Source organism: Opisthocomus hoazin, chromosome 1, assembly GCF_030867145.1.
Source record: "Opisthocomus hoazin isolate bOpiHoa1 chromosome 1, bOpiHoa1.hap1, whole genome shotgun sequence".
Lineage (NCBI taxonomy): Eukaryota > Metazoa > Chordata > Aves > Opisthocomiformes > Opisthocomidae > Opisthocomus > Opisthocomus hoazin.
In genome coordinates, this window is record NC_134414.1 from 28,456,554 (window position 1) to 28,483,851 (window position 27,298).

The following is a 27,298-nucleotide window of genomic DNA, read 5'->3' on the forward strand; positions in this document are numbered from 1 at the left end:
GAGAGGGATCCAGAGTTATGAAGACAACTGTAGTAACTGAACACACAGGACTCAAATCAGATGAGACAGACGCAGTTCAAAAGTAAGAGAAAAGGGGGAGGGAAAGTTACAAGAGGAAAACAGTATCAGTAAATATTAAGTAACCTGCCTTTAACCTAGATTATAGTAACATAAAATTCAAATACCTGTAACTGTAGACAATGTTGCCATTCAGAACATCTGCTCCAGGCACTGGGCTCATTCTATGGATCTCAAATGCTGTATGAAATACTGAGAGCTACTCAGCATTGAATTATAACGTGCATTCTCTGGAAGATATTACACCTTTTTCAACAAATCTCAGTACTTCGTTATACTGGCATCCAACTTTACTTACTATTTCTGCACACTACTCTCTAGTATTAACTCATTTCCCTTTTAAACATCTTTCACCAGAAGGACTAGAGATACACAAAAGGCGTGATGAATTACCCTTACAGATTATTACCTTTTACAAAACAGCCCTGTATTGTTCCTAGAGCATCGTGGATGAACAGATGCAGAAAACTGGCTTCCCATTCTGCAATGTAGTAAGTGTCAATAGAAGTCTGTCTTTGGACAGAAAATAAAAAACTACTTTAGATAGAAAATACTGACATATATTAGTGTTTAAGTCTGGAAAAACAGTACAACTAACATGGTCATGGACACTGCCTGAGGGAGGAAAAACTCTGCCAATACAGCTATAAAGCAAAATAACTGGAATAAACATTACAGCCAGTTTTGCTGCTACAGTTAAAGCAAGAAACTTGGTGCCCATCTGAGAATCAGAAGGGAATCATGGACTGCTGTATCAATTAAGCCTACATCCGACAGCCTGAAACCAGGCAGCAATTCTGTTAGTCTTCTCTGATATGCAAGAGCTAACTCTTCTGATGTTCTGGACACTGCTCTCACTGTACCCGTTAGAATAGAATAACGTATGCCAGAAAGGGCCTCTGGAGATCATACAGCCCAACCTCTGCTCAAAACAATACCAGCCCAGATCTTGTTGCTCAGTGCCTTGCCCAGACAAGTTCTGAATACTCCAATGATGGAGATTATACAACCCAGTATCTAACTGGAATTCCCCATGTTGTGACCTCTACCCATTGCTTCTCACCTAAGAGGAGCCTGGCTCCACCTTTATACTTTCCCATTGAGTATCTGAAGACAGCATTAAGCTGTCTTAGCCATAGCCTTCTCTTCTCCAGGCTGAACAATCCGTTTCTCCCAGCTTCTCTTTGTATATCATGTGCTCCATGCTCTGACCACTCTGCTCAGCTCACTCCAGTATGTCACACCTTACTTGTACCAGTGAGCTCAAAGCTTGACATTCTCAACAAAGGCACCACAAACTAACCAGGCAAAAGACACACTCATTTTCTCTCTTTTCAGCTCAATTCCCTACAGAGCCAGTAGGAAGTTCAACAATTGTTAGCTGTCTTTACTCACAATAAAACCTCTCCTCTAGACCAAGGACCAAAAAGGGCAGCATTATGGACATAATCTAAGTACTCATTATTAGAAACAAGAACTCAGTCTAGACTGCTGGAACAAAACAGACACCGAAAGAAACACTCTAACTGTGCCTTCTATGTACACACACACAGAATTCCATCTCTGCTCCTATCTATAATGCAATTTTGCTGCCCAGCCATTAAGTACAGTTTTCTAACTGCAGTTTTCATAAAGTGAAAATAGTTTTTATCAGGTATACTTCATTGAATACTTAGCATGTGTACCAAACAGCTGCAAAGAGCTAAAAATGAAGCTCAAATAAGTATACCTGTCTTGCTTCAGGTAAAAGATCTGATGTCTGTACTTTTGTTGTCAAGATCCTCGCAAAGCAGTGTATTTACCTTACAAGCATTACAGGGAAGTTATCAGGACAAATGCTAAATGGGGGAAAAATAATACAGTCAATCTACTCAAGTCAGGTTCATGAGCCTTCAGAAACTCTCCATGGTGAAGAGCAACATGTGGGATAAACTGTTCAGTAACTTCTTATAGGCTATTATAACCTGTAGTATAGGTCGCCAAAATCTATGGGTGATGAATAAAGAAAAAAAAAATTTTAGAAGTATCACAAATAAAATAACAGCCAAAGAGCATTACTGGCCCGTGATGAAGACTGATGTGTAAATGCTGCAATAAACCCCTTAGAAATAAGCAAATGTTTATTCTGTCAGCTAAAGCAGCACTTCTTAGTCTGTTAGCAGTTTAAGAAGAGATTAAACATCACCCACTAAATAATTCATGCTTTCTTAAACCAGTGGAGTTAGAGAACATGCAAGCATACATTCCAAAAGTTTTACTTACAAAATATTTTTCTACTATGTTTCCATAAGACACTAGCATACTTACAAAGTTAGTACCAGGAAAATATTTTAAAAGGACAAGCAGAATGATCCACATAATCAAAGCAGTTACTCTGAAATCAGTTTGAGGGACCACAAAAGAAAAGCTGAATTCAATTAACAGCTCAAAAAAGAAAAATCTTTAATATCGCTAAAAAGACTGCAACTGAAAAAAAAATACTTCATGGATACAGTATGTTCTGACTTGGCGCTATGTGGTATTGTTACAACAGCACTATGCATCAGTAAGGCACACACGAAAGGGTCGAGGGCTGCCTGCCTAACTGAGAAATGAAGAGGAGCCTTCTCAGCTCAAAGGACACTGCAAAGACCCATACCAGACGCAACACTTCAACGCTTTTATTATTCTTGATCTAGAATGACAATGAGAGTCTAACTCAAGCTAAAACCACAACTTGCTGCTTCTCCATTACTGCAGAAATAAATTAGACAAATTTGAGATGATCTGACCTTGACAAATCCTGTTACTTACGACTTTATCTTCTAAATACTTAAAAGACCAGCTATGCTTTCACATATTTTTCCGTGAACTCAAAATAAGCTGATTTACAGCTAATTTCAACCAATTAGGCTGTAAAAGAAAAAAAAAACCCAAAACACTAACCCAAAATTAACTGATGTACAAGTAGATTCTCACCCAGGAAATTACTACTAAAGAGCTTTAATCTCCACTTGTGCTTTTATTTCAAAAGGATAAGAACATAAAACACTGCAAAGAGAAAGTGTTGCAGTAGAAACACTGAAGTGAAATATTTCCACACCTGACCTATATGAAACATCTGCTCACTCTTAAATCGAGTACTTACTTTCAAATCTACGAACTGCATTTCAACAGCATGTCTTCTTATTGCTCTTTACTGGGAATTGTAATACACATCTCTGTTCTTTTGTATGGAAAACCCTCAATTCTCAACATGCGCCCGGCAACCTCATCTCCATTACGTACCAGCACAGAGGGGAAACACTTCTTCCAGAAAACTCGATTGCTAGGAGCAAGCGGCAGTTCAAACTACAGGTATCACACATGAATGTGAACACAGAAAAATAATTTTCTTTCTAATTCACTGAAAATGAACCCTACTGGTCAGCTCAAAGAAGAAAATATCAACAGTCTAAATTACATCAGGAAAGACAGACACAAACAAATCAAATATAAATGTTGTGAGTCCCATCTCAGCTAGACAAAGCCTGGCTTTCAGTTATCTATTAGCAGAGACAAAAAAGAAAAACTACCACCTCTGCAAAGGTTTTAAGAGACAGATGACAAAATGTTGGCTTTCTTCTTAAAGACAAAAAGCTTAAAAAAATTATGCAGCATGACAAACTAGATTACAACAAACCTAAAGAGGACATGACTACATGAACAGAAGACAGAAATCCTCACAGGAGATCATTTAACATCATGTTAAAAAATAAGTGTTACATTAGGTTGTTGTTTAACCCCAGCCAGCAACTAAGCACCAGAGAGCTGCTCACTCACTCCCCCCCGGTGGGATAGGGGAGAGGATTGGAAGGGTCAAAGTGAGAAAACTCATGCGTTGAGATAAAGGCAGTTTAACAGGTAAAGCAAAAGCTGTGCACACAAGCAAAGCAAAACGAGGAATTCGTTCACCACTTCCCGTCGGCAGGCAGGTGTTCAGCCATCCCCAGGAAAGCAGGGCTCCATCACGCGTACCAGTTACTTGGGAAGACAAACGCCATCACTCCAAATGTACCCCCCTTCCTCCTTCTTTCCCCAGCTTTACATGCTGCACACGATGTCACACGGCACGGAATATCCCTTTGGTCTGGTGGGGTCAGCTGTCCTCTGACAGGCTGTGTCCTCTCCCAGCTCCTTGGGCACCCCCAGCCCACTTGCTGGTGCGGTGGTGTGAGGAGCAGAAAAGGCCTTGACTCTGTGTGAGAATTTCTCAGCAGTAACTAAAACATCCCTGTGTTATCAGCACTGTTTTCAGCACAAATCCAAAACATAGCCCCATACCAGCTACTATGAAGAAAATTAACTCTATCCCAGCCAAAACCAGCCCATAGGTCTTCCAGGGTTTGGGTTTATGGGTTCTGGGGTGGGTTTTTTCTGGTTTTGTTGGTTTTGTTTTTTTATTTTGTTCATTTCTGTTGTTTTTTTTCTTCTTCTCCAAACAAAAGAAAAATAAGAACATTAAATCATCTGTCAAAGACAAGGCTGATGAAAACTTCTGATAATTCAGGAAGTAAACTAATCAAACAAGAAACAGCAGTTTATATGAAGCAGTAAAACTAGAACTCTTTTTTTCTATAGAACACGTAATCCTATATAGCTGATGCTAACTGGTCAGCTATATGAACCAATTTATGTATGTTCTGCAAATTAATTCTCATTTAGATTTCATGCTTAGAAGAGTAGGATGATGTTCAACCTACAGCTGAGTGTCTTAACTATTCTGTTTACATTTACTTACCAAACATCCCACTAGTTTGAAGTACACAACAGATACAATCTGCATTCGTACCATTAAGGTTCTATCCATTAGTTACATTAAAAAAGAATTCTGACACTATTATTTCATGAAATATGATGAACTAGCAATTCACTACAAATCTATAACAACAGAAAACCTTCATTCTAGGCACATGATTATCATCAACAGGTGTATTGCATAAAAACTATGCCAGACAGTAAAAAATTTTTAGATCCCCAGTCTAACTGCACAGTGAGTTTTCACATTTCTGGTACACACTTTTTGACAAAAGTAATTTTCCTTGTTTGTGAGGGAGCGTGAGAAGTTCAGTACCTGGAATGTGTGTTTCACATCATCTTTTTAATATTGTTACATATAAATACTGTAGTGCAAAAGTAATCTCTGTCTGAGATATACGTATAACCTTGGCTATCATATCCTCACGAAATATACCATGAAATCAAAAATGTGTTACACAGACAGTAATTCCATTGTGTTTTCACCTACCATGTCATTGTACTTACCTTGGAATACAGCTTTACAGATTAAGCAGTTTACAGGAAATGTCTGACAATGCCAAGTTGCAAAGCGTTCCTTTCTTGTTATGTGTTTTTTGCAAACTGCAAGCCTACTACTGATCAAGATGCTTTGCATATCAAAAATACTCATCCCATCCACCAATAATTTATTAAAAAGATAACACCCAAAAATGCTGCACCACTTTAAAACAGGATGAATTCACATCTATTTAAATACAAATTTCATTTAAAGATAACTTAAATATAAACTAAATATTGCTAAAAAAATACATTTGCTTTAAAAATTGAAGACAGAATGTACCAAAATATATCATAACATCAATTTTCAATAATCAGCTCTTTTTTGTCATACCTTAGCACACTGTGTGAATATTACATAAAGCCTCAATAAATTGTATCACTTTATTAGGGTTTAAAGTAATATAGAGTAAATAAAATGAGTCTTTCTAAAACCTTTTTATCTTCCTCCTACTTGAAATATGCTTTCATTTTTAAATATAAAAACTTCGGGCTAATTAAAGTATTACTGACCATTTACAGTGATTTCCATGCTTCTTTTGAGACATGGAAAAAGATAAACATGAAAACCAAAATACAGTAACATAATTTGTAAGAATAATAGACAACGAAGGAAGATAATTAATATAGTTGGGAAGGCTTCTTTTTTTTATATATACACATAATTCAATATATTAACAATCCATGTGCTACTGAAACATTTTCAATTATTTTTCAAATAATTGATTAATAAAATGTGAAACTGCACACTTTGACTTTTATAACTAATAGGATCTCATATTAAAATGTTATTCCAGATATACATTAAATTGTATAAATTTAGATTTGCACAACAGGCATAGAAAACCACAAAAAAATACTTCACTATATACCCGGATTTTAAACTTTCATGGTATTCAGACTTTAAAGCTGCAGTAATTTCTAGGGTCTATTCAAAAATCGCCTACAAGTAAAAAAAAAAAAATTATGCTGGCTTTGGAATTTTCAAAATTCTGATGGCTATTACACCAAATTAGTAATAGAAAACCATGAAAATTCTTTTAGCTACGTACTCCTGTTCTTCAGAAAACTTCCTACTCAAGATTCACTCATTCAGTGTTTAAGGAAGTCAAATGTAGTTAGACTTGAAGACAGGTTGTTTCAGCTAGCAAGTGAGTAATAATGTTAATTTGTATAAAACATAAAGGCTTGAAAATAATAAAAACTGTTGCACTGAACTACTAAAACAACACTGAAGACAAATATGTTTTATTAATACAGGAAGCTGTTAGAAAGCAAGCAAAGCGAAAACTTGCACATTCATAATTTTTTTAGTCAATCTCCATGCTGGCTCATTCTTTGTTATGTGCTAAACAGATTACATCGGCTGTGCCAAAATTAGGAATGCAACATGGTTTTACAGAGTTATATCCACTATTTCTATTGAATTGATGCATCCCAGCTGTGGACTGGGACTTGACCGCCTAATGCCTTAATACTTCAGTATTATCAAAGTGGAAGAAATTGACTTAGACATAGCTGTGAAATTTTGGGGGTTTAGTGAGAAAATTTAGGTTTTTTAGTCAGCACAAAAAAGCTGGTGGTGTTCAGCCACCATCATAGTTCATATACCACCACTGAGAACAAACAAATAAATAATTCAAGTCACACAGTTTAAGGCTGGTGAATAGTGTTTTGGCAGAACATTGCTTCAGCTGCCAGATGAGCTTCTGAGAGAAAAAAAAAACCACTGAAACACACAACTAGAAACAGAAAATACATGCCAAAATTTTGCCAATTGGCAATACATGCCAAATGGAACAAAAGGACAATCCAGGACACAACTGTTTTAAAAAAAAAAATCTCATAAGAGATAAGGAGACTAAATGGCAATCATTAAAATTGGTTATTACATTAATAACCTCTTCTGGGCCTTTAATTCTCTTCTAAAAGATATCTAATATGACCTACTCTAAAAAAACTGCTCAACAGTTACCTGACGTATGACAACATCATTGTCTTCAGTTTACGAAGGAAGACTCTGCTATACGTCATACTATATTAAATATTTAACTAAATTCAGTTATTACAACTATAATAAATATAGATTTTAAAAACATGTAATGTACAATTTTATTTACATGCAAATCTGTTAAGGGAGCAACCTCCAGAAGAAAATGTTCTTGAAATAGGCCTATTTAAAACACAGAAGATCCACTACGTTATTGGAGGTGATGATGTGTTTTAGAAGAGCAAGCAACAGATTTTTATTAACTGACTGCAACTGTGTTATCGGCTACTGGAAATACTGAAAGAATTCCACGAGTCTGTATTGCCTCCCCACCTATGTCTTCGATGCAGAGGTGGCCTTTGAGTGTTTTTGTGGGGAGGTACCACTGAATTCATGACAATAGGTATGGATATTTGATATTCGTATCGTTCCAACATCTGAGCAATCTTCTCACGAGTGACCCCATGTTTATTCCTCCTACAAAAATAAAAATTTAAATAAATTGTCTGGTATGTTTATATGTTTACAGTCTTCAAGAAAAAAACCCTCTAACAATTTTTATTCTTGCTTTTCATATTTGAAATTTCACTTTTATTACACTGTATTCTCATTCTCTCAGTATTCATCTTCTATTAAGGTTTATTTTAACAATGCACCACTGCTTATATTAAATAACAGAAAGCAATACAGTCATTCTTTTTCATACAGAAATGTCATGTTATTCACCAGGACTATGTACCTAAGTAATCCTAGTACTTTGCTTTCTATTTACTCATCAGATTTTACATGATCTACTAGCTAATGAGTAGAGGGATGCATAATATTATAGACTACTACTTACGAAAGCAATGTTCAAACTAGCATAAAAAAATTAAACTGCATGTTTTCCAGACTTAGTGACACAATATTTTCTTTTCAATAAGTCTCTATATAAAATAAGGAACAACTGTCATTTTGAACCTGGACAGCATGCTGATGATACCTTTATCTACTAGCTCTTACTGATACGTGCTGTAGAAATTTAAAAACGCATACAAGGAAAGAGAGGCCAAAAGTGTTGTCCTATTCTTGCAGTGTTTAGTGAACAGCTACATTCAGTGAGAACTCAGCCTATCAAGAACCTGAGAATGTATCTATCTCCTTAGTATCTATGGAACAGGATCTTAAAATCCATGTTAGCAGAAAATTTTGGTCTCTGCCAAACAGAAAAACACGAGGCTCATGCACAAACAATGTCAGAGAATTGTCAGCACTGTAACAGAATAGAATCTAAAATAACAGATATAAACCACAAACAAAAATAATCGATAGTTTAGACAAGCACTTATCATAACCCAATATACTCTTATCACCATGAAACCTTGTCTAAGCTGAAATATTTCCAAGTCATACCAAAAGGGAATATATGTCTGCATCTTTGTGCTTTCTGCCAGGGACAGAAGAGGCACGGGCCTCCTTACCAACTTGCTCAGTTCTATAGAAGATAAATCAATACTGGGAACAAACAGGCTACACTGGAAAGAGGATACTCTATACAGAAATATTTTAAAAGACTGATTCACTCCCCCCCCAGAGTTTGTGCATATTGTTACAGCAAAGGAGTATATATCAAGTTGATGAGGTTTCAAAGCATACATCAGGTTGCACACCAGTTTCACATTCAGAATGGAAGGAAGAAGCACTTGTGATCTCAGAAGTATTCAGAATTATGCTGGCTCCTTAAGGTGTATTTTACCAGCTTGCTTTCTGGGAAGAATAGGCTTAAATAGAGTATTTCTCTCATAGACACTCTTCCCTGAGACATCAGAAGCTAGAGTGGTTGTCACAAGTGGTTCATTGTTTAAATTCTACTAATTTCCACATTGTGCTCAAGAAGTCAAGGAGTAGCAGCATACTGAACTTACCAGCTAACAAGTCTTAACAGTTCTGATTTTATTCACGAATATGAACAAGGTTAATGGTAGAGAAAAAAGTCAATCCCCTAGAAATATGAGGATTCTACAAAGCACTTGACTCTCATGCCAGAAGAAAACTGAAAAGAGGAAGTCTAAGTCCTTTTATGCCAAATGGTGGCAGCACAGTTATTCAGTATTTTCCATACCTTCGTACTCCTAGAAAAAAAAGAGTACAGCTAAAGGGCTCTAGGCATAAAGTGCACACTCATCCACAATTGAATGGACTTGTGTATAATCACTTCACAAATGAGCAAGTACTTTTCCTTAAAGAATAAGGCAGGGTAATAAAATTACCAAAAGCAAAATTGCATCAAGCATAGAAATTAATTTTAAAAAGGAAACAAATCTACTATATAGTGTTATTTAATACTGGGATCTCCTCTTCAGGCATGTCTTCACTCATCCTTTGGCAGCTGGGCTATGCTGAACATGCATAAAGCTATCTATTCTTAACCAACGCAGATGTACCAGTAAAAGCTCCTAACAGTTATGATTTGGAAGCCGGTTTTACTTGGAGGAACACAGAATCTATTGATAAAGTTCTGTCACTATTAAATGCTTCTACATTAGAAGAATCTTACATACCCATATACTGCCAAAGTAATTCTACACAGACATTACTACTTAAAAAAATCAGCATAAATTTCATGAAGTCAGTACCAAGTTGCAGTTTTATGATCACACTGAAAGAAAAAGGATTACTTTAAACATGTTTGACTTTCACTTCTGTGTGAAGCTATACAGCAGGTAACTTTTTTTAAAAAAAAACACTCATCCCAAAATACAGCTTATACACAGGATACCTGTTATTCCCCAAAAGCTTCAAGCAAACGTATACTTTTTCAAAAAAAGTTCTAGTTCTCAACTGACCAGCTAGTCAGAAAGCATGCAAAGATGACAGAGGGTAATTTTTTTCATCCAACACTGATTAAACAATAAAAAACAATCTTTCTCTTCTACCAGTGATTTTGCCACTCTTTTGTTCTCTCACCTGCAGTCTTAAAGATTTCCTAAAAACAGTACCAAAGTACAAAATCTTTTATATAAAGTTCTAAATGCTATGCCCAAAGTCTTGACCACTACTGCAAGGCATCTGTGGAGTCAAGACGTTTTCACAAAAGTTATGTGCACAAAACTGGACTAAACGCAAAAATCACTCATGAGTGAGTTTAAAGATAATGTCTACCTCACAGGCACACTGGAAGACACTGACAACTATTTCACACTAAAACATCCGTCATGTTCCTGACATGAAGAATTCACCCCATGTTGGCCTAGAGAGCCTTTTCACAGATTTCTCCAACACATTAAGCGGTGGCGGAAACAACCCTACAAAAATAGTACCTAGAAATCCACCTGACTTCTAGAATATCGGCATATTATATTATTTGATAAAAGTTGCTAACAATCTAGACAGCACCACCAAAAACAAGTAAACAAGGAGCATGTATCCAAAATACAGAAAAGTCTTTTGCTAATTGAAGTAAGAGCTAGTGTACTCTTTATTCCAACTACCAGAAACAAAGAGTCTTAAGTGATCCTCTTTAGGAGGGAATTAGAATGTATGACTCCAGACAATTAATACAATGACCAAATTTATTATTAGCATAGTATTTGCCCAGGTACTGCACAAAGTGTTGAGCTCAGAATTAGTAAGGGGAATCCCAAAACTACAATAACATCTCTATCATTACCTATTTCTCGAACATACAAATATGGAAAAAACCCAACCTTAAGAACTGAGCCTTCTCCCCAAGCAGTTAAAAAACAAAATGAAACTTCATATCACCACCTTTCCTAAACTCTCAAAAAATAAGTTTCCAGACAATGGGCCTTTATTCAAATATTTAAAGCAACTGGACTGCTAAAAAACTGCTAAAACATTCCTAGGAAGCTCCTAAGATCTGGTAGCAGCACTTCACGGTTCAAGGGTCTTCCTTTGGTTTTGGGAAACATACAAACTTTACTCTTACAATTAATGACTGAACAATAAAACTCAACAGTAACAACACTTCACATTTGTTTATCCTGTTACTTGTTAAGACCATGTGAAAACATGAATTTTCCTGGAAAATTAGTCTGTCTCATGCAATGGAAGTCTCACACTGAACATCTTAGAAACGTCTGATCACTACGACAGCTTCCTAACTTGGCTGTGCTGCACCCAAAACTAGAAAAACTTACTAGAATTCATCCTACAGAGAGAGGACTCCATCTCTAAAAATAAGTTAGTCATAGCTTAGGACCAAAAGGTAAAAACTTTAAAAGATTTATAAACACAATAAAGTCCAAGTCAGTAATGTAAGTATCATATGCACATAATTCATGCATTGTAGGGGCTACTTTACAAAGCTGGAAGCCAAGTCAGCTGGAAGCATACAGAAATACTATGTTACATTTCAAATAACGAAATATCCCTAAGTTGATTTGATACCTCATGGATACCCAAGGCAGCTACATCTGAGAGAAGAGAGACATTAACCAGGAATAATCCGCAGCTTCCCAGGCACTCTCACAACCCAGAATTCCAATGACCTATGTCCAACAGTACTCTAAGTCAGATCCTCTGAAGACTGGGTACAATTTCACAAAATCTTGCAAAAGAATAATCTAAAATATGAGTTTTCTTTTTAACCTTTACTGATTAGTTTTGGACTGTTGTTCTTTGACACTGAGACATCTATAAAAGCAGACTAAACAAAGCACTTCTATTGATGCACTCCTTGTAAAATGCATAACTTCTTTTTGTCTTCTACCTATTTCTTGCCATCAGTGTTTTGTAGCAACAAATTTCTCAGAATAATTATTCATTATAATAGCAGCAATTCTTACAGGGGTGAATCATTTTTCTAATTATGTCCAACAAAATTTTAATATCAACTTTTTGGCCCAAGAAGACAGAACCTCTATTTATTTGTCAGTTTATTTATCTGTAACACTTTCATCTAAAAGGTATATCAGAAAATGCCTATTTAAAGAAAATACATTTTATACTAGTAGTTAAGTATTAAAAAAAATAAGATACTGAATAAAATATAACATACTTCATATATATTTATGTGTGCACATTTATCTGTCTGTCTACCTCTATATGCAACTACAATGTTTTCTGTAACATAAACCTTACTTTTCTAATTCTTCAGGATCAAACTTCCACCAAGTATCTGGCTCATGGAACTCCACTCTGTATCCCCTTTCTAAAGCCTGCAGCAAGCAAAGAAATACATGTATCATTATTGCATAAACTGTAACAAAAAGTTTATAGATCAGTATAAGGAACAGATGCAGTTAACTCTGTGGCGGTAGCATGCTGAATTTCACTTACCCCCAACCTGCCTTAGCTTTCATTCCAGCCTAAGCAGATTAGATCAAGTCAATCCTTAAATCGGTCTGAACTATTGCCACACCAATGACTGATCATATCAATAAGCAATCTCTCTTTAGAAACTTCAGTAAGGAAAATGTTTCTGGACAAAAGAGACCAACTTATCAGATGTGAAGGTAAGCTTGCAAAGTTGTAACAGATGATCACACAACAAGACCTACCACTTCCACATATGGCTTCATTTCCCAGGCTTGAGTATTAGTGTTGTCTATTATAACTGGAGATTTTCCCTGCTCCATTGCTTGTTTTGCTGCAATGAAAAATAGTGCCAGTTAATAAACAACTATGTAACTCAAATAAAATGGTAAATGCAAATAAACTGTTCCACATGTTCTTTGTGCTAATCCAGTCTGACTGAAACACTCTGTTGTACAAAAAGGAATAAAAGCACTGAAAGGCAGAGACAGGAATAGAAAGACATAGAGGCAAGACGGTGAAGGGCACAAAAAAGAGGCTGTGGTGAATTGATACAAAGGGGTAAGTGGGAAGTGTAGAAGTCAAAGCAACACAACAGAACTGCTCAAAGTCTGTGGCCTGCTGATTGTAGAGATCCCAGTATGAAACCATATCCTGGTTCCAGCTTTACCAGCCCTGTCGGATAACACATGGTGCCCTCATAAGTGAGACCTGTGGTTAGGTATTGCAATTCTTCTCCAACAAAATGCTAAGAAATAGGTGATGTTCACAGAAAAACATCACATATCTGATATATTTCTTAGATACATTACAACCATGCTGTCTCCACTTGAATAATGTTTGAACTCACTGGCCAGTTTCTGCCAAATCTAATAGAGAGCAGAAGCTTCAGGAATAATAAGATGCTTCCAAGTTCTACAAAACAGCAAATGGTAAGAAGGCACGTCCAAACTAGCATCTTTACTGATGGAAAAACAGACAGAGCACAGTCATGACGCAATTTGTTTGACAGGACACTTCTGCAGTAGCATGCTTTTAACTTTGGTCCAGCAAGACTACACTGCTTCTTACCCACCAGAAGCATGCTAGGGCTTACAACACAACTGAGATTGATTAAAGGAGTTTAGGGAACAAAACATGCAGATCTGTTGGCTACCTGACATTCATCACCTCCACAGCACAAAAAACATTTTAACGTTACCCTAATGCCTAAAATGGTATCTCTTCCTAAGCCCAAGACTGCTTTAGTCTTGACAAATCTATCCTATGCCTACACCCAACTTTGCTTTCTGGACTGTATAAGGGATTTAGAAGAATTCCTGATTTCAAGAACATTCTCAGAGGACTCCTAACTCACATTTCTAGGATTTGTCCCTGAAAAAAACAACACTGCACAACCACTTTTTTTGAGCACACCTGGAGAGCATGATTACGACATTCAGCTTCTACACGATGTTGCATGGAGACTTACTCAAGGCAGTGAAAAACTCAAGTTCTATACCCTTATCAGCCTGATATCCACCTCCATTTTATACAAACCGGGACAGCAGTTAAGCTATTTGTACCAGAAGTAAAGAAGGAACTCCTGCAGAAGAGAGTACCTAGAGAAGGAGGGACAAATGGGCTACCTTAATTTTCCTTGTTTTAACTTCCTTTGCCTTTTTATTTTGAAAGCAAGATCTCTGCCATTCTTTGCAGAAAAGGACACAACTTTTACAACTTTAGAAAAGAACTACTTTGTGCGTGAATCACTAAATGAGGTTCTTTTTCCAGCCTGAAACTATGCCAGATGGAAAAGCAGATTTCCAACTTATGACTGAATATCAGATTCATGAAGAAGATTCCTCAGCTCTTCCTGCAACTATTCTAAAGCATCTTACAAGTGAAAGTACGGCCTTTATAAACTCTATTCCTCAGCTTCTGTGTGGCTCAGTTAATCAGTAAAAACATAACAATAATCTCTTATCTATTTTACAAAAGCATTGTGAAGATTAAATTCATTTTTAAAAAAAATCAACTACTCTGATGCTACACATTGAAGCCAAGGGGAAAAAAAAAAAATTTTTAGTTGTTCTAAGCAGTACTAGCAATGTGAGCCACAAACATATCTAGAATTTCACATTCCAAAATTTTTGCAGGAAAAGAGCAAAGATTCAGTCCTTCATTTAAAAGACACAGAAAGACTGCAAAAGCAGAAAAAAAAAAAACAAACAATGAAAACATCATGGTTGCAAAGCAAAACTCTGAACCTTAGGAAATACCTGAATTAAAGCTGGGTGTGTAGTAATTATAGGGCACACGTATTACCATACTGTCCTTAAATACATGTTTGCACACTATTTCCTCACATATACTCCTACCTCTTTCAGCAGGTGTGATGGACTTGTTCTGTAGTTGAACTGGTGGTATGTATCAGATCATCAGCACCACCCAAGCATTCCCTTTTTTTTTTTTTTTTAAAAAGTAATTGTGAGATAAATAATGAGTAAGCCAGGATGACTGCAAAGGGAGAAGGATCATCTTTTGGGGAATGTTCTTGAACATCATCTCACCTCTTTCCAAGCGGCCACCACTTTGCATGATCTTCATTTTCTGGCTGCCCAATTTCAAAAGTTACAGCTATCATTTACGGAAGAGATATGAACTCATCTGAATATGAAGACAGTGAAAATTTATTCTGAATATATGAAGTTTAATTACTACTACATGCCCTGAAGAAAATATCTAAACTGCTAAGTCTGGCATCCAAAATAGAAAGATATTTTTAGCAACTGTGCCTCAGCTTGCCAATGAAAAATTCAGAATATAATACCACTAATGCTCACAGGAAAGTTAAGATGATGAAAGAATTGGAATCTATGAAGCTCAAAATATTAAAATAACACTCATACCAAAAAATACATCTGTTGAATACCTGCCCATGTAATGAACACTGCTCAATCTGCACACTGAATGAAGCAGGGATCTGAAGGAAGAAATACAGAAATCAATCCACACAATGGGAAGAAACTAAATGAACAGGCTGGGAAGTAACAGGAAGGAAGGAAGTAACGAAGGAAGGAAGGAAGGAAGGAGGGAAGGAAGGAGGGAAGGAAGGAAGGAAGGAAGGAAGGAAGGAAGGAAGGAAGGAAGGAAGGAAGGAAGGAAGGAAGGAAGGAAGGAAGGAAGGAAGGAAGGAAGGAAGGAAGGAAGGAAGGAAGGAAGGAAGGAAGGAAGGAAGGAAGGAAGGAAGGAAGGAAGGAAGGAAGGAAGGAAGGAAGGAAGGAAGGAAGGAAGGAAGGAAGGAAGGAAGGAAGGAAGGAAGGAAGGAAGGAAGGAAGGAAGGAAGGAAGGAAGGAAGGAAGGAAGGAAGGAAGGAAAAAATATGTTCCAACAGAGCACTAAGAATAGATGGGAGAAGGTCCATTTCCATAGATGGGAGAAGGTCCATTTTCAAAAAATGAAAAATATATTGCCCTCGTTTCATTAATCTGGCACAAATGATCTTTCTGAAACCCGAATCTAGAAAAGACGACTGGTAGGCTGACAGAAATAAGGGAAAAATTCTGAAATATGCATTTCAGAAAAGATTCATAAAAGTAGCAAGAGAATAGCCGATTTGGTAATGAAGATATGGGAGCATCGTTCATTTACAAAAGCTTGTGAAGAAAGACCATATTATAGCTACAACCCACTTACATATGCTACCATTTTAACTATGGATCTAAGTGCTAAGAGTGCTGATGTAATATACTAGATAAAGTTTTATTTAAAAGTAATAAAGTTACTAATTCATTCATTTTATTAGTCACTATCAAAACCAACCCAAAACAAAACAAAATTTAAATAGTGGATAAACCCCAACTTGACCCATCAAGTCGACAATGATAAAAACAGAAAGGCAGCCAAAAGTTCCAGTAGAAGTGGCAGGATGAACTAAAATAGGAGACACTTAGCAAAGCCACAGAAGTGAACTTAAAGGGCTTAAAATTGTGTAAGAGTGACACTGATTTCACAATTGAAGTTGTGGTGGCAAATTAATTCTAATATTTCCTAATATTTGTGAATGTGACCTTACAATCCCCACATTAAATGTCTATGTGCTTTAGTATCAAGAGCATGTAATTCACTGTCTTACAAACACTTGAGTTTGAAATTCTGTTAATCTAAAATAAATTCTTTTGTTGCTAATAGGTCTTACCTGTAACTATTTTTTTCTCATTATATTATAGATTCACTCCCTCCTCAAAAATGGGAGGGGGATAATTTTAACAGAATAATTTTCTCGTTTGTGAAGAAAGTAAATTTTTGCCTTCTCCATAATTCTGACACTAGGATTATAAAGCTCTAGCTAAATATGTTGTCATATGAATATTAGCAAATATATAAATAACTTCTGCAGCTGATATAATCTATATGAAACTTTAACCTAGACTTACTTATCAGACAAGAATTCCAACTATCAGGATTACCATTCCCCTGAAGTTCTCATTCCATGTATTTCAAGGATCCACAGACAAATGAAACCCAAGAGCTTCTGAAGTACTGAAGTCAGAGAGCTCTGTCTAATCAAAGCAGGAGGTTAAGACTTGAGTATGACCTTCAACCCAAAGCTATTCTGGCAAATGTTTCGCAGTGGGGGTGTTCTATACAGAACGGCACAGCTGTTCTTGTTCTCGCTGTCAAAATCACTGAATAAGTAAATTATATCCTTTCTGGTCATCAAAACCATTGTTTAACTAAGTGATACAGAACTAGCGAGATCTTAAGGTCTAGTTAGAAACAGCCAGAAACCATTATCAAGTGAGAATTGTTTGGTGGTGTTCTAATTGTGAAGTGTTGAGCTTCTCATCCATAAACTACTACCTTACAAACTCTTCTGCTCCTTAGGCTCCTACTGGGAACTTCATTCAAAGTATTTATTATTGCTGCACTCCAACCTCAAAAGTGCTCTTTATAATTGATATTCTAAATGATTGCTCTAAAAAATTCCTTCACTGTTCATATAGAAACATTCCCTGATGTACCATAAATTTTGCATTAGGGTGAGGAGGGGTGGAAAGGGGAGAACATTCTTTTTTTCCTTGGCCTCCTGTATCTTTTGATGCAAAGAAGTAGTCCACTACACAACAAGGAAGCTTCTGCTTGAGACACTGCAGCACAGAGAGTAATCTGCATACACAGGCAATGGAGTTGCTCACTTTGTCCACTCCTTGAAGCAGACCAAACTGATAATGAGATTCTTAGAAAACTGCTACACAAAGAGCAAGGATCTATCTGCCACCTCTCTTACCCCACGTATCTCTATTTCCTTACCAATTAAACCCAACCTTTGGACACTGCTAGGTATTAAGAACGATGACTTATAAAGCTGTTAAGCTACAAAAGTGAACTAAGATCTTCCTCAGAAAAATCATTCCATAAATTCTGAATGAACCTCAGATCAGGAAAGACACTGGAAACTCTGCTGTTGTCAGCATTAAAAAGGTTCAACTCTGCCATCAAGATACTAATATCAAATGTAATAAATCAGTAGGTTATAGCACAAAGAAGAGAGGTTTTGTATTTTTTTAACTCTGAACCTTCCATAAGTTCAAAATTTAATGTGTATATATATACATAAATTAGAAAATAAAGAATATTTTAAATATATACTTCTACATACCCTATACTAAAAAATACATATACCCTTTTCCATATAGACTATTAACACACATGCACGTTATCCTGTACTTCTATTTTCTAAATATAAGCATAATTTAATAGGATTCCTCTTATGCGTTCAAACCTCTCTTCTGGTTCCAGTCATGGGCATCACCAAGCTGAGCAGCATTATATGTATATCCATCTTGTTGACGAAAATAATCATCGGTGCTGAGTATAATGCCATCACGACTTTGACTAAGCAGAATACTGTTAAACAAAGGAAAACACAAAAATATTTTAACTTTTATTTTTCAGACAGAAAAAAAGACACAGGAAAAAAAGAATATAGCTAAAACAAATTTAACTGTGCCCTATTTCTCAACTTCTTGCAAACTTCAAACAGGTTTATAAAAGTACACTTGTATGTGTTGCCAAGAATCCTAATCCAAATTAAAGCAACATATTTTCCGCCTTTCTGCTATTTCTGTATTTGTTATTTCTTCTCCTCCACTCCCCAGAGATGTTTGTACCCACCTAATTTCTGCTCATATTGAAGAAAGTTCTAAGTATCTCATAACAATTTAATATATTTACTAACATTTTGCATATCAATTCTCATTTGGAACTATCTCTAGAAACCATTCTTATCATGAGGAATCTGGATGCATCCAAGAAAGGAACTGGATGTTTACATACTTTTTCAGTACCTTAGACTCTCAACATGCTCTCTTCTGACCTTTGCCGACGCTTGCACATACAATGTGGGTCAAACAGGAACAGCAAAAGAAAACTACTTGTTTACAGCAATGTCCCTTTTTCAGGAAAAAGTAAAAGATCACAATAAACATTCAAGATTGTCCTACTAATGGAAGTCAGGATTACAGAAGAGTGTCCGTATTCTTTCAAACTCCTAGTTTTCAAGAATCCAGTTTTATGTCTTCTCCTCCAAACCTGCTGACACAGTCTTACTTGCCTCTATTTCCCAGCAACTCTGGCACTCGCTGGAATTCATACTCAGAAGAAAGCAATCCTTTTCTCTCTTCTTCCCCCCCCTCCTCCCCCGGGTTACTTTTCTGAAGCTTTCGCAGTTGAGTCTATTTAAGAAGGCCCCAGAAGGTGATACATTAAGTGCCTAACTATCAATGGAGACCTCCCCTGGCTGAGCAGCAGCAAGCTGCTACATGGGTTACCATGTCTTGTAGAAGTGTAGTTTCAGTCTAATAGATAACAAAAAATTGAAGATAAGATTTTTTTGCATCTCAGTTTCTATCAGGGAATTATATTGTTTTTCCCTATCATTCTTTCTTTAGTGCTAACAGTGTGACAGGAAAGCCATGCATTTTACTATCCCTGCATGTATTACTTCAAATCAGGAGAAAAACAATCACTTCTCCAATCACTTAAAGCACTTGATTTGAGAATTTTAGCTTGGTTTCCTGAGGCAATGCCATTCCACGGTGATTTCACATAGACCAATTTCAACAAAATGTGACAGAACATTCTCTCAAAAAGACTATGAATTTTTATGGGGAGAAAACAAACAGACAAACCAAACAAAAAACCAAATTTGTAAGCAAACAGATAAAATGCAGAGATTCAAATTAGAATCTATAAAGATAAAAAAGGGAGAAAGATTGCAATGTAAATACCCAGTCTTTTAGGTCCACCATTTCCAAGTAACACAGATATTTTACTGGCTAGATGTTTACTTCATTTGTAGGTCACAATAAGTTGCATTACATTCTGCTTCTTGCACAGCTAACATTAAAGATTATTGAAGAAATTTAAGTATACTTTAGCAAACAATAAAAGACACTGTGAGGAAGCCCATGAGGGTAAAAAGGGCAACTCAGAGTGACACAGTTGCAATGTTCACTGTTAACATTTTTATATTTACTCTATGTTGTAATATTTTATATTACTAATAGTATGTTTATTAATTACAGAAGTTGTTGTAACGGATGATGTGGGAATACTGCAAAAATCCATAAAGCTTTTCTATAATTCTGTATTTGCACTGTCATGAAATGCCACAGTCAAACCTTCTAAACACATCATAGAGCTGACTTTTGGATTTAATTAAAAATCATCCTGCCCAGGCACACCAACAAATACCTGTAAGTCACAGAAACTGATTATAGCAAAGCCACAGGGCATAATGACACCAAGCTGAGTGGTACGGTCGAGACACCAGAAGGATGGGATGCCATCCAGAGGGACCTGGACAAGCTGGAGAGGTGGGCCTGGGTGAACCTCATGAGGTTCAACACGGCCAAGTGCGACGTCCTACACCTGGGTCGGGATAATCCCCAGTATCAATACAGGCTGGGGGATGAAAGGATCGAGAGCAGCTCTGCTGAGAGGAGGGACTTGGGGGTACTGATAGACAAAAGGCTGGACATGAGCCGGCAATGTGCGCTGGCAGCCCAGAGGGCCAACCGTGTCCTGGGCTGCATCAGGAGAAGCATGGCCAGCAGGTCGAGAGAGGTGATTCTGCCCCTCTACTCTGCTTTGGTGAGACCTCACCTGGAGTACTGCATTCAGCTCTGGAGCCCTCAGCACAAGAAGGACGTGGAACTGTTGGAGCGGGTCCAAAGGAGGGCTACAAAAATGATCCGAGGGCTGGAGCACCTCTCCTATGAGGACAGGCTGAGAGAGTTGGGCTTGTTCAGCCTGGAGAAGAGAAGGCTGCGGGGAGCCCTGATTGCAGTATTTCAGTACTTAAAGGGAGCCTATAGGAAAGATGGGGACAGTCTGTTTAGTAGAGACAACAGTGACAGGACGAGGGCTAATGGTTTTAAACTAAAACAGGGTAGGTTTAGGCTGGATATAAGGAAGAAATTCTTTACAATGAGGGTGGTGAAACACTGGAACGGGTTGCCCAGAGAGGTGGTGGAGGCCCCATCCCTGGAAACATTCAAGACCAGGTTGGACAGGGCTCTGAGCAACCTCATCTAGTTAGCGGTGTCCCTGCTCGCTGCAGGGGGGTTGGACTAGATGACCTCTAGGGGTCCCTTCCAACCCAAAACTTTCTATGATTCTATGATTCTATAACTAACTGCTGGTTGATCAGAATCTCCATCAAATCAAATCCACATTAATCCATTCCAATAAGCAATCCCCATTCTGCCACATGTAAACGTTATTTTCAGAAAGTCCTTGGAAAATGGTTTTTTAAATGAAAACTTTGTAAAACAGAGACAACAGTATAATTCTGTTTAAAGTCTGATCTACAGAATAAGTGTGATTACAAAACCCCCTTGACTATTTTTTTTCTATAGTATATTTAGATTTGAAAATAGAAAACAGCCAGTTAGTGCCACAGAGCATTTGTAGCCCATTGCAACACTCAGATATCACTGTCCTATGAAAATATAGGCAACTATTCCAGCTCAGAAATAGGCAATGTACCCAAAGGCTACAAAACCCAAACTGCACTAGCAATATACAGGATGCACTACTGTTGAGGTGGGAGGAACAGAAAAGAACTGGCCATATCCCAGATAATGTAGGGGAATAAATCTATGTTAGTTCTCAGTTACTAAGCTCTCCTACATATATCTGCAGGAGAGCTACTTAAGTTTAATTCCTACACAAGGAATTTGCTATGTTTTGCCACCTGTCACCAACAGCAGACCTGTTATGGATCGTAGTTTAAAGACTGGGACACTGCACGGCATATTACCTTACATTCCTACACATTTATTGTCCCACAACTATGTTGTTGGTTATTTTTGTTTTTAAAATACAGAGATTCATAACAACAAAATTCAGATTACTGAGGACTAGAAGAAACTACTAATGATGCAACTGTTCCAGTAACATGATCAAAGCTGCACACAAGCTGTTTTTCCCTTCTTGCTCTTTCTCCCTTTCCCAGAGTATTAAGTTCACCTCAGGATAAATAGCAATGCTATTCCAGAAAGCAGAGCGCAATACACCAAAAGTACAGCCACTTTTTTTGGACATTGTTCAATACTTATTTTTGTTAGGGCGTATGTCTTTTACTAGGATGTGTATTACACTGGTGTAGGATTCAAAGACTGTTTTTGTTCTAAGTAGATAAAATGGCACAAGTAAATCATACATCACACACAACAGAATTTATTCATATCTGTTCCTCTCTTGTATGAAATATTTAACAGGAATTTATATTCATTAAGTTACTTGGCCATGCTTTCATACATGGCCCAATTTTTTTATTTACAGTATGCTACATTTGCCAATAAATTATGCTAGAAAAACTGGACCCATCTTCCACACTAACTTTGTGTGTGCTGAATGTATATACACACATCTTAAAGAGTAAGGACCATTTGCCTTAATAAAAGAGATAGCAAGTAACAACTGGGATTCTTCTACTAGCTGAGTAGACAGACACACCTACAGCTCACAGAAGCCTATCACATTTCTGTAGGAACATACATGAACTGATGAATCAACACTAACGGGGCATTCATTTTTATTTTTATTTCTAGGAACTGTGTTTGCTCAGTGTTCTGGAGAATAATTCACTTAGTCAAATTCTTCTGCTGTATCTTCCAAACATCATTAGTTGTAGCAATAAAGAAACACAATGACAAGGGTTTAGGAATCTTGCAAACCCATCAACAAAGTTTATTCTTGAAATATTTTGTTATTATTACTTGAAGTTCAGAATACACCACAATTTATTTATGAACCTATACAACTGATGTAACAGATTTAATATAGTAAACAATGTTTGCAAGAATAATACTAAAACTACAGAATTTGGGAAGGCAAAGTGACTACCAAAGAGGCCAGAGTAACAGAACCCTTACCTTGTACATAAAACACAAGCTATCATAAAGAGATGAGTTTATGAACTGAAACTTCAATTATTACAGCAATGATCGTAGCCTGTTTCCAAACTGTGAAATTAAATTATAAAACATAACATTTTAAAAGCCTGACAATTAGCTGTTTCAGAATTCATAGTTTTTAAACTTGCAAAATTTAAAACACAAACATAATTGCTGACATCATATGGAATAATTCACATACTTCTAAAGTGTTTGGAAATAAAATTTATCCCAGGCTCATGAACTAGTAAACAGAAACAACAAAAAGCACACCTATGCAAAGAAAGCATCATTACTATCTAAACCCACAAAGAGATGATATTCCACTTTTGAGAAATGGAGAAACAAAAAAAAGATGAATATATTTCTAATAAGAGAGTCAAACCACAGATCAGTCAGCATCAATACGTGCACATGTCTGAAATGAGCAGCAGTATTATCCAACTGCTGTAATCCAGCTTTTTCACCCAAAACCTTCCCTACAATTGAATAACCATCTTTGAACATAGTAGGACAGTGAAATTAAAGCTGATATAAATTTAAAGCAGTTCACCTACTTCTTCCTCACACGCTATCTCATCTAATAGAATATATCAGTTCAACATGCAAAACTCATCTTGAAACCAAAATGCTCATTTTAACTAGTCAGCAAACCAATACATGTTTTTCCAGCGCATGCACACACAGACACATACAAATCCTGCCTTAATTTTTCTTCAAAACTAAGTCGGTCCCTCAACCTGTATCCTGATTAGCCTACTTTGATAGATGGTTTTATAATAGAGAAGATCTCTTAGAATCTAATAATTCACCTATTTAAAATAGCTAACATATCACAGATGAGGAAAAAAATAAGTAAGCATAATTTTAAAATCTGTAGTATTACTATACTATGTGAATGCTACTTTAAAAGCATTGCTTGTAACACTGTTCGAAGAAATACATAAATAGAAACAACAGCACACAATTGTTTCTACTTTCAGCTATACTTACTAACTCTTTAACTCTCCCATTCGGAAGATGGAGCTCTAAGAAGAGCGGCCCCAAAGACAACTGTCTTCATATACTCCTGACAATGGATTTAATTCCAAACGTACTTCTTAAATGGCACCCATATTTGTTCTTTCAACCTCACTAAGCTCCATTTTATTCAAATTAATGTTCAGATATTTATGGAAGAATGGAAAATTACAATTTCTGCCAAGTTCAGCAGCAAAATATCCTAAAAATCCAAGTCCGTTTTCTTGCAACTTTTTCTGGCATTGTAAGATCACATTATCTTCCACTTCTAATTGTAGCAGAATTATTTCACTTGGGCTGAAGATATCGCTGCTGGCTGTCTGGCCAAATTGTTTGAAAAAAATTTCTAACTAGATGGTCAATCACTTCCAAAACCAAGGAATAAATACAAGAATTTTATCATGTTTTGTTATTCCATGCTTTTCTCCAAGAAACTTTTGATTGAGGAAGTGAAATCTGGCAAAGTACACGCGTTTTGTTTTCCTGCAAAAGTTTTTTGTAAATCTGCCCAAGCTGCAGGACTTTAAAATGTGGACAGAAAATAACAGTGGAAAGTACTGATTTTTGTATAAATTAGAGCATAAAATGCAAAGATCCTTGGTGCAGTAAACCTATTCCTGAACAGCGCATTCTAGCTGTGGTAGGAAGGTGATTCAGTACCAATACTGCATTATAAGAACACATTTCTCCCAACACAATCTTAAGAATGGCAAGAGAAGGAACAAAATTGGCGTAAAACAGGAAGGACATGCGAAGCATAATGGTATAAACACTGGAACAAGCAACTTGGTACTGGCAACAGAACTAGAAAACAGGGACAAGGCAAAGAGTGAAGTGCAAGGAAGGAACCAGTACAATGAAGCTGGGAGTGAGATAATACCACTGGCTAAAACAGGGACAATATGAATCTGGGAAGAAAGCGGGTGGAGAAGAAGAAACTGAGAAATGAGCTTAGAATTTAGGAAGAAACGTGGAGCTCGTAAGCGCAGACCAAAAGCCATGGTTGTAAAGGAGTAGGAAAACACAACTGGAAATAGATAGATAAAGAAATGGGAACTCAAATGAGCCTCTGGAGGCTGGGACTGTCTAGGTCAGGTGAATGCAGGAAATAAAGAGATGAGAGGAGCTCTCCAATGACCAGGAAACCGCCAATGTTATGCTCATATTTAAGCCAGGTAAAGACAAGGACCCAAGGAACTAAAGGCAGCTCAACCTCACCTAACCTCAGTTTTGGAAAGACAATGGAGTGCATCCTCTCAGAATCCATTTCCAAACATGTGAAGGAAATGAAGGTAACCAGGAAGAGTCAACGTGAGTTTTGCAACAGACAAATCATTATTCACTGACCACAGAATGCACTCTCTGATGAAACAACCACCTTTGTGGATGAGGACAGTGACAAATGTAGCATACTCGGAAATTACCAAAGCTTTCAACATCGTCTCACAGCCAGTAACAAGCAGAGCACAGCAAGACGTGACAGTGGGACCAATTTCTACAGTATCTTCGTTGATCTGGAGGCAGAGAACTTGCAGATGCCACCAAATTAGTAGTGACGCCTGACATACTGAACAGCAGGGCTTCTATCCAGCAGGCCATTAGGAAACTTGAGCACCAGGCTAAGCAAAACATCATGAAGCTCAACAAGGAAAAGAGCAAAGTTCTGCAACTGGTGTAAAAGAAATGTAGGCATCAGTACAGAATGGAAAGAAACTGGTTGAGCAGCCCTGACGAAAAGGATCCGAGGATTACAGTGGACATCAAACTGGAGACAAGTGAATGGTGTGCTCTCCTCAAAAGAAGAACAATCCACATGCTGGGCTTTATTAGAGAAAATGTGGCCAGCAGATCAATGCAAGGTATCATCCACACTCTACCTGTCTCTTGTGCGGTCAATTCTAAATACTGTGTCCAGTTTGTGGCTTCCCGATTCAAAAGACATGCTGAAAACCACGAAAGGGCTACCAAGATGGCTGAGGACACACAACCTATGAGGAGAGGTTAACAGCAGCTGGGCTTGTTTAGTCTGGGAATGAAGACAGTAAAAGGCCACCTGGTATCAGCCTATTACAGTGAATAAGCCTACACCCTTACCTGAAGGTAAGCTGCAAAGATGATGAGCCATATTCTAGCAGGTAACAGCACATGTTATAGCACAGAAGAACACTGCACCAGAAACGTTTGGAGAGACTGTGGAATCTCTTTACCTGCAGGTTTTCAAGATGAGGCTAGACAAAGACACAGCTGATCTGACAGACCTGCTCCAAGAAGAACAATGGACTAGTTGACCTCCACAAACCTCTTCCAAAAAACACGCCTGTGATTCCAAGCAGTTGGGATGGAAGAGTCAAAACAAAACACAGACTTCATTTGAAGATTCAGGACAGACATGGGTCAAGTTAGGGAGCAGGAGAAGTGCCTGTACTTACAGCCCTTACTTTGCCCAAAACGCAGAAAGGAATTCAAGATTCCTGGGTCTCACTACTGCTCTACTGTCATTTCATACTTGGGAAACCAACCTGCAAGATGCATCTCATTTCCTTCTAGTGCTGATCCACAAAGATGTCAATTTTCTGCTTTTCCTTCACAGTCATTTTGCTGGCACAAGTGGTAGAGGTTTGTCTGCAGGTGCTAAAAATACCAAGCCTGCAAAGACATCTGTGGGTACTAATATGACATCAGAAAACTGTATTTGCTGTCCTAGTCTACACTGCAGAATTCTATGATGTTACACAGAAAAACACATTCTACTTTAATAAGAATAAGACTTAATTAATAATAAATATATTTTCCCCGTAGGCAGCTATTAATTCTGGGATTTCCCCACCCCCCCCAGGTGCCTAAGACCCTGAGACATGATTTCAGAGAAATTAACAACTGCAACCAAGCATTGAGCATATGAAACTGTATATAACTGAATACACTGAAAAACAAGTCCGATGCAATTGAAATTCTGCACCCAAATTTGGTGACTATTCTTGAACTTGATCTCAATAGTGCCCACTCTCCCACGTGTTAAATACAATCAGTAACTGATCTCACTAAGCATGAATAAAGCATGAATACGTGTTCATAAAAACCTGAAGATATTTACAATCTTTCAGATAATATGAATAATACATTTGAAGAAAGATTCAGAGACAATTCGGCACACCCAACACGGAAAACAAAATATCTGATATCTTCACAT

General features: G+C 37.2%; 1 protein-coding gene across 4 annotated transcripts in view; it reads right to left on the reverse strand.

The window, feature by feature from the left end:
• LOC104332702 (NEDD4 binding protein 2 like 2) overlaps nucleotides 1-27,298 on the reverse strand; it is a 52,711-nt gene that overhangs the window by 20,251 nt on the left and 5,162 nt on the right. For 2 of the 4 annotated variants that reach the window (XM_075420217.1, XM_075420237.1), the window contains exons 3-6: nucleotides 18,408-18,532; nucleotides 12,886-12,974; nucleotides 12,467-12,543; nucleotides 7,718-7,861 (exon numbers count right to left, since the gene is read on the reverse strand). In XM_075420217.1, the coding sequence (XP_075276332.1) occupies nucleotides 7,718-7,861; nucleotides 12,467-12,543; nucleotides 12,886-12,974; nucleotides 18,408-18,532 (435 nt within the window). Of the gene's footprint in view, nucleotides 1-4,256; nucleotides 7,862-12,466; nucleotides 12,544-12,885; nucleotides 12,975-18,407; nucleotides 18,533-27,298 lie in introns of those variants that run through there. The other 2 variants (XM_075420244.1, XM_075420227.1) reach the window with 2 other exon arrangements.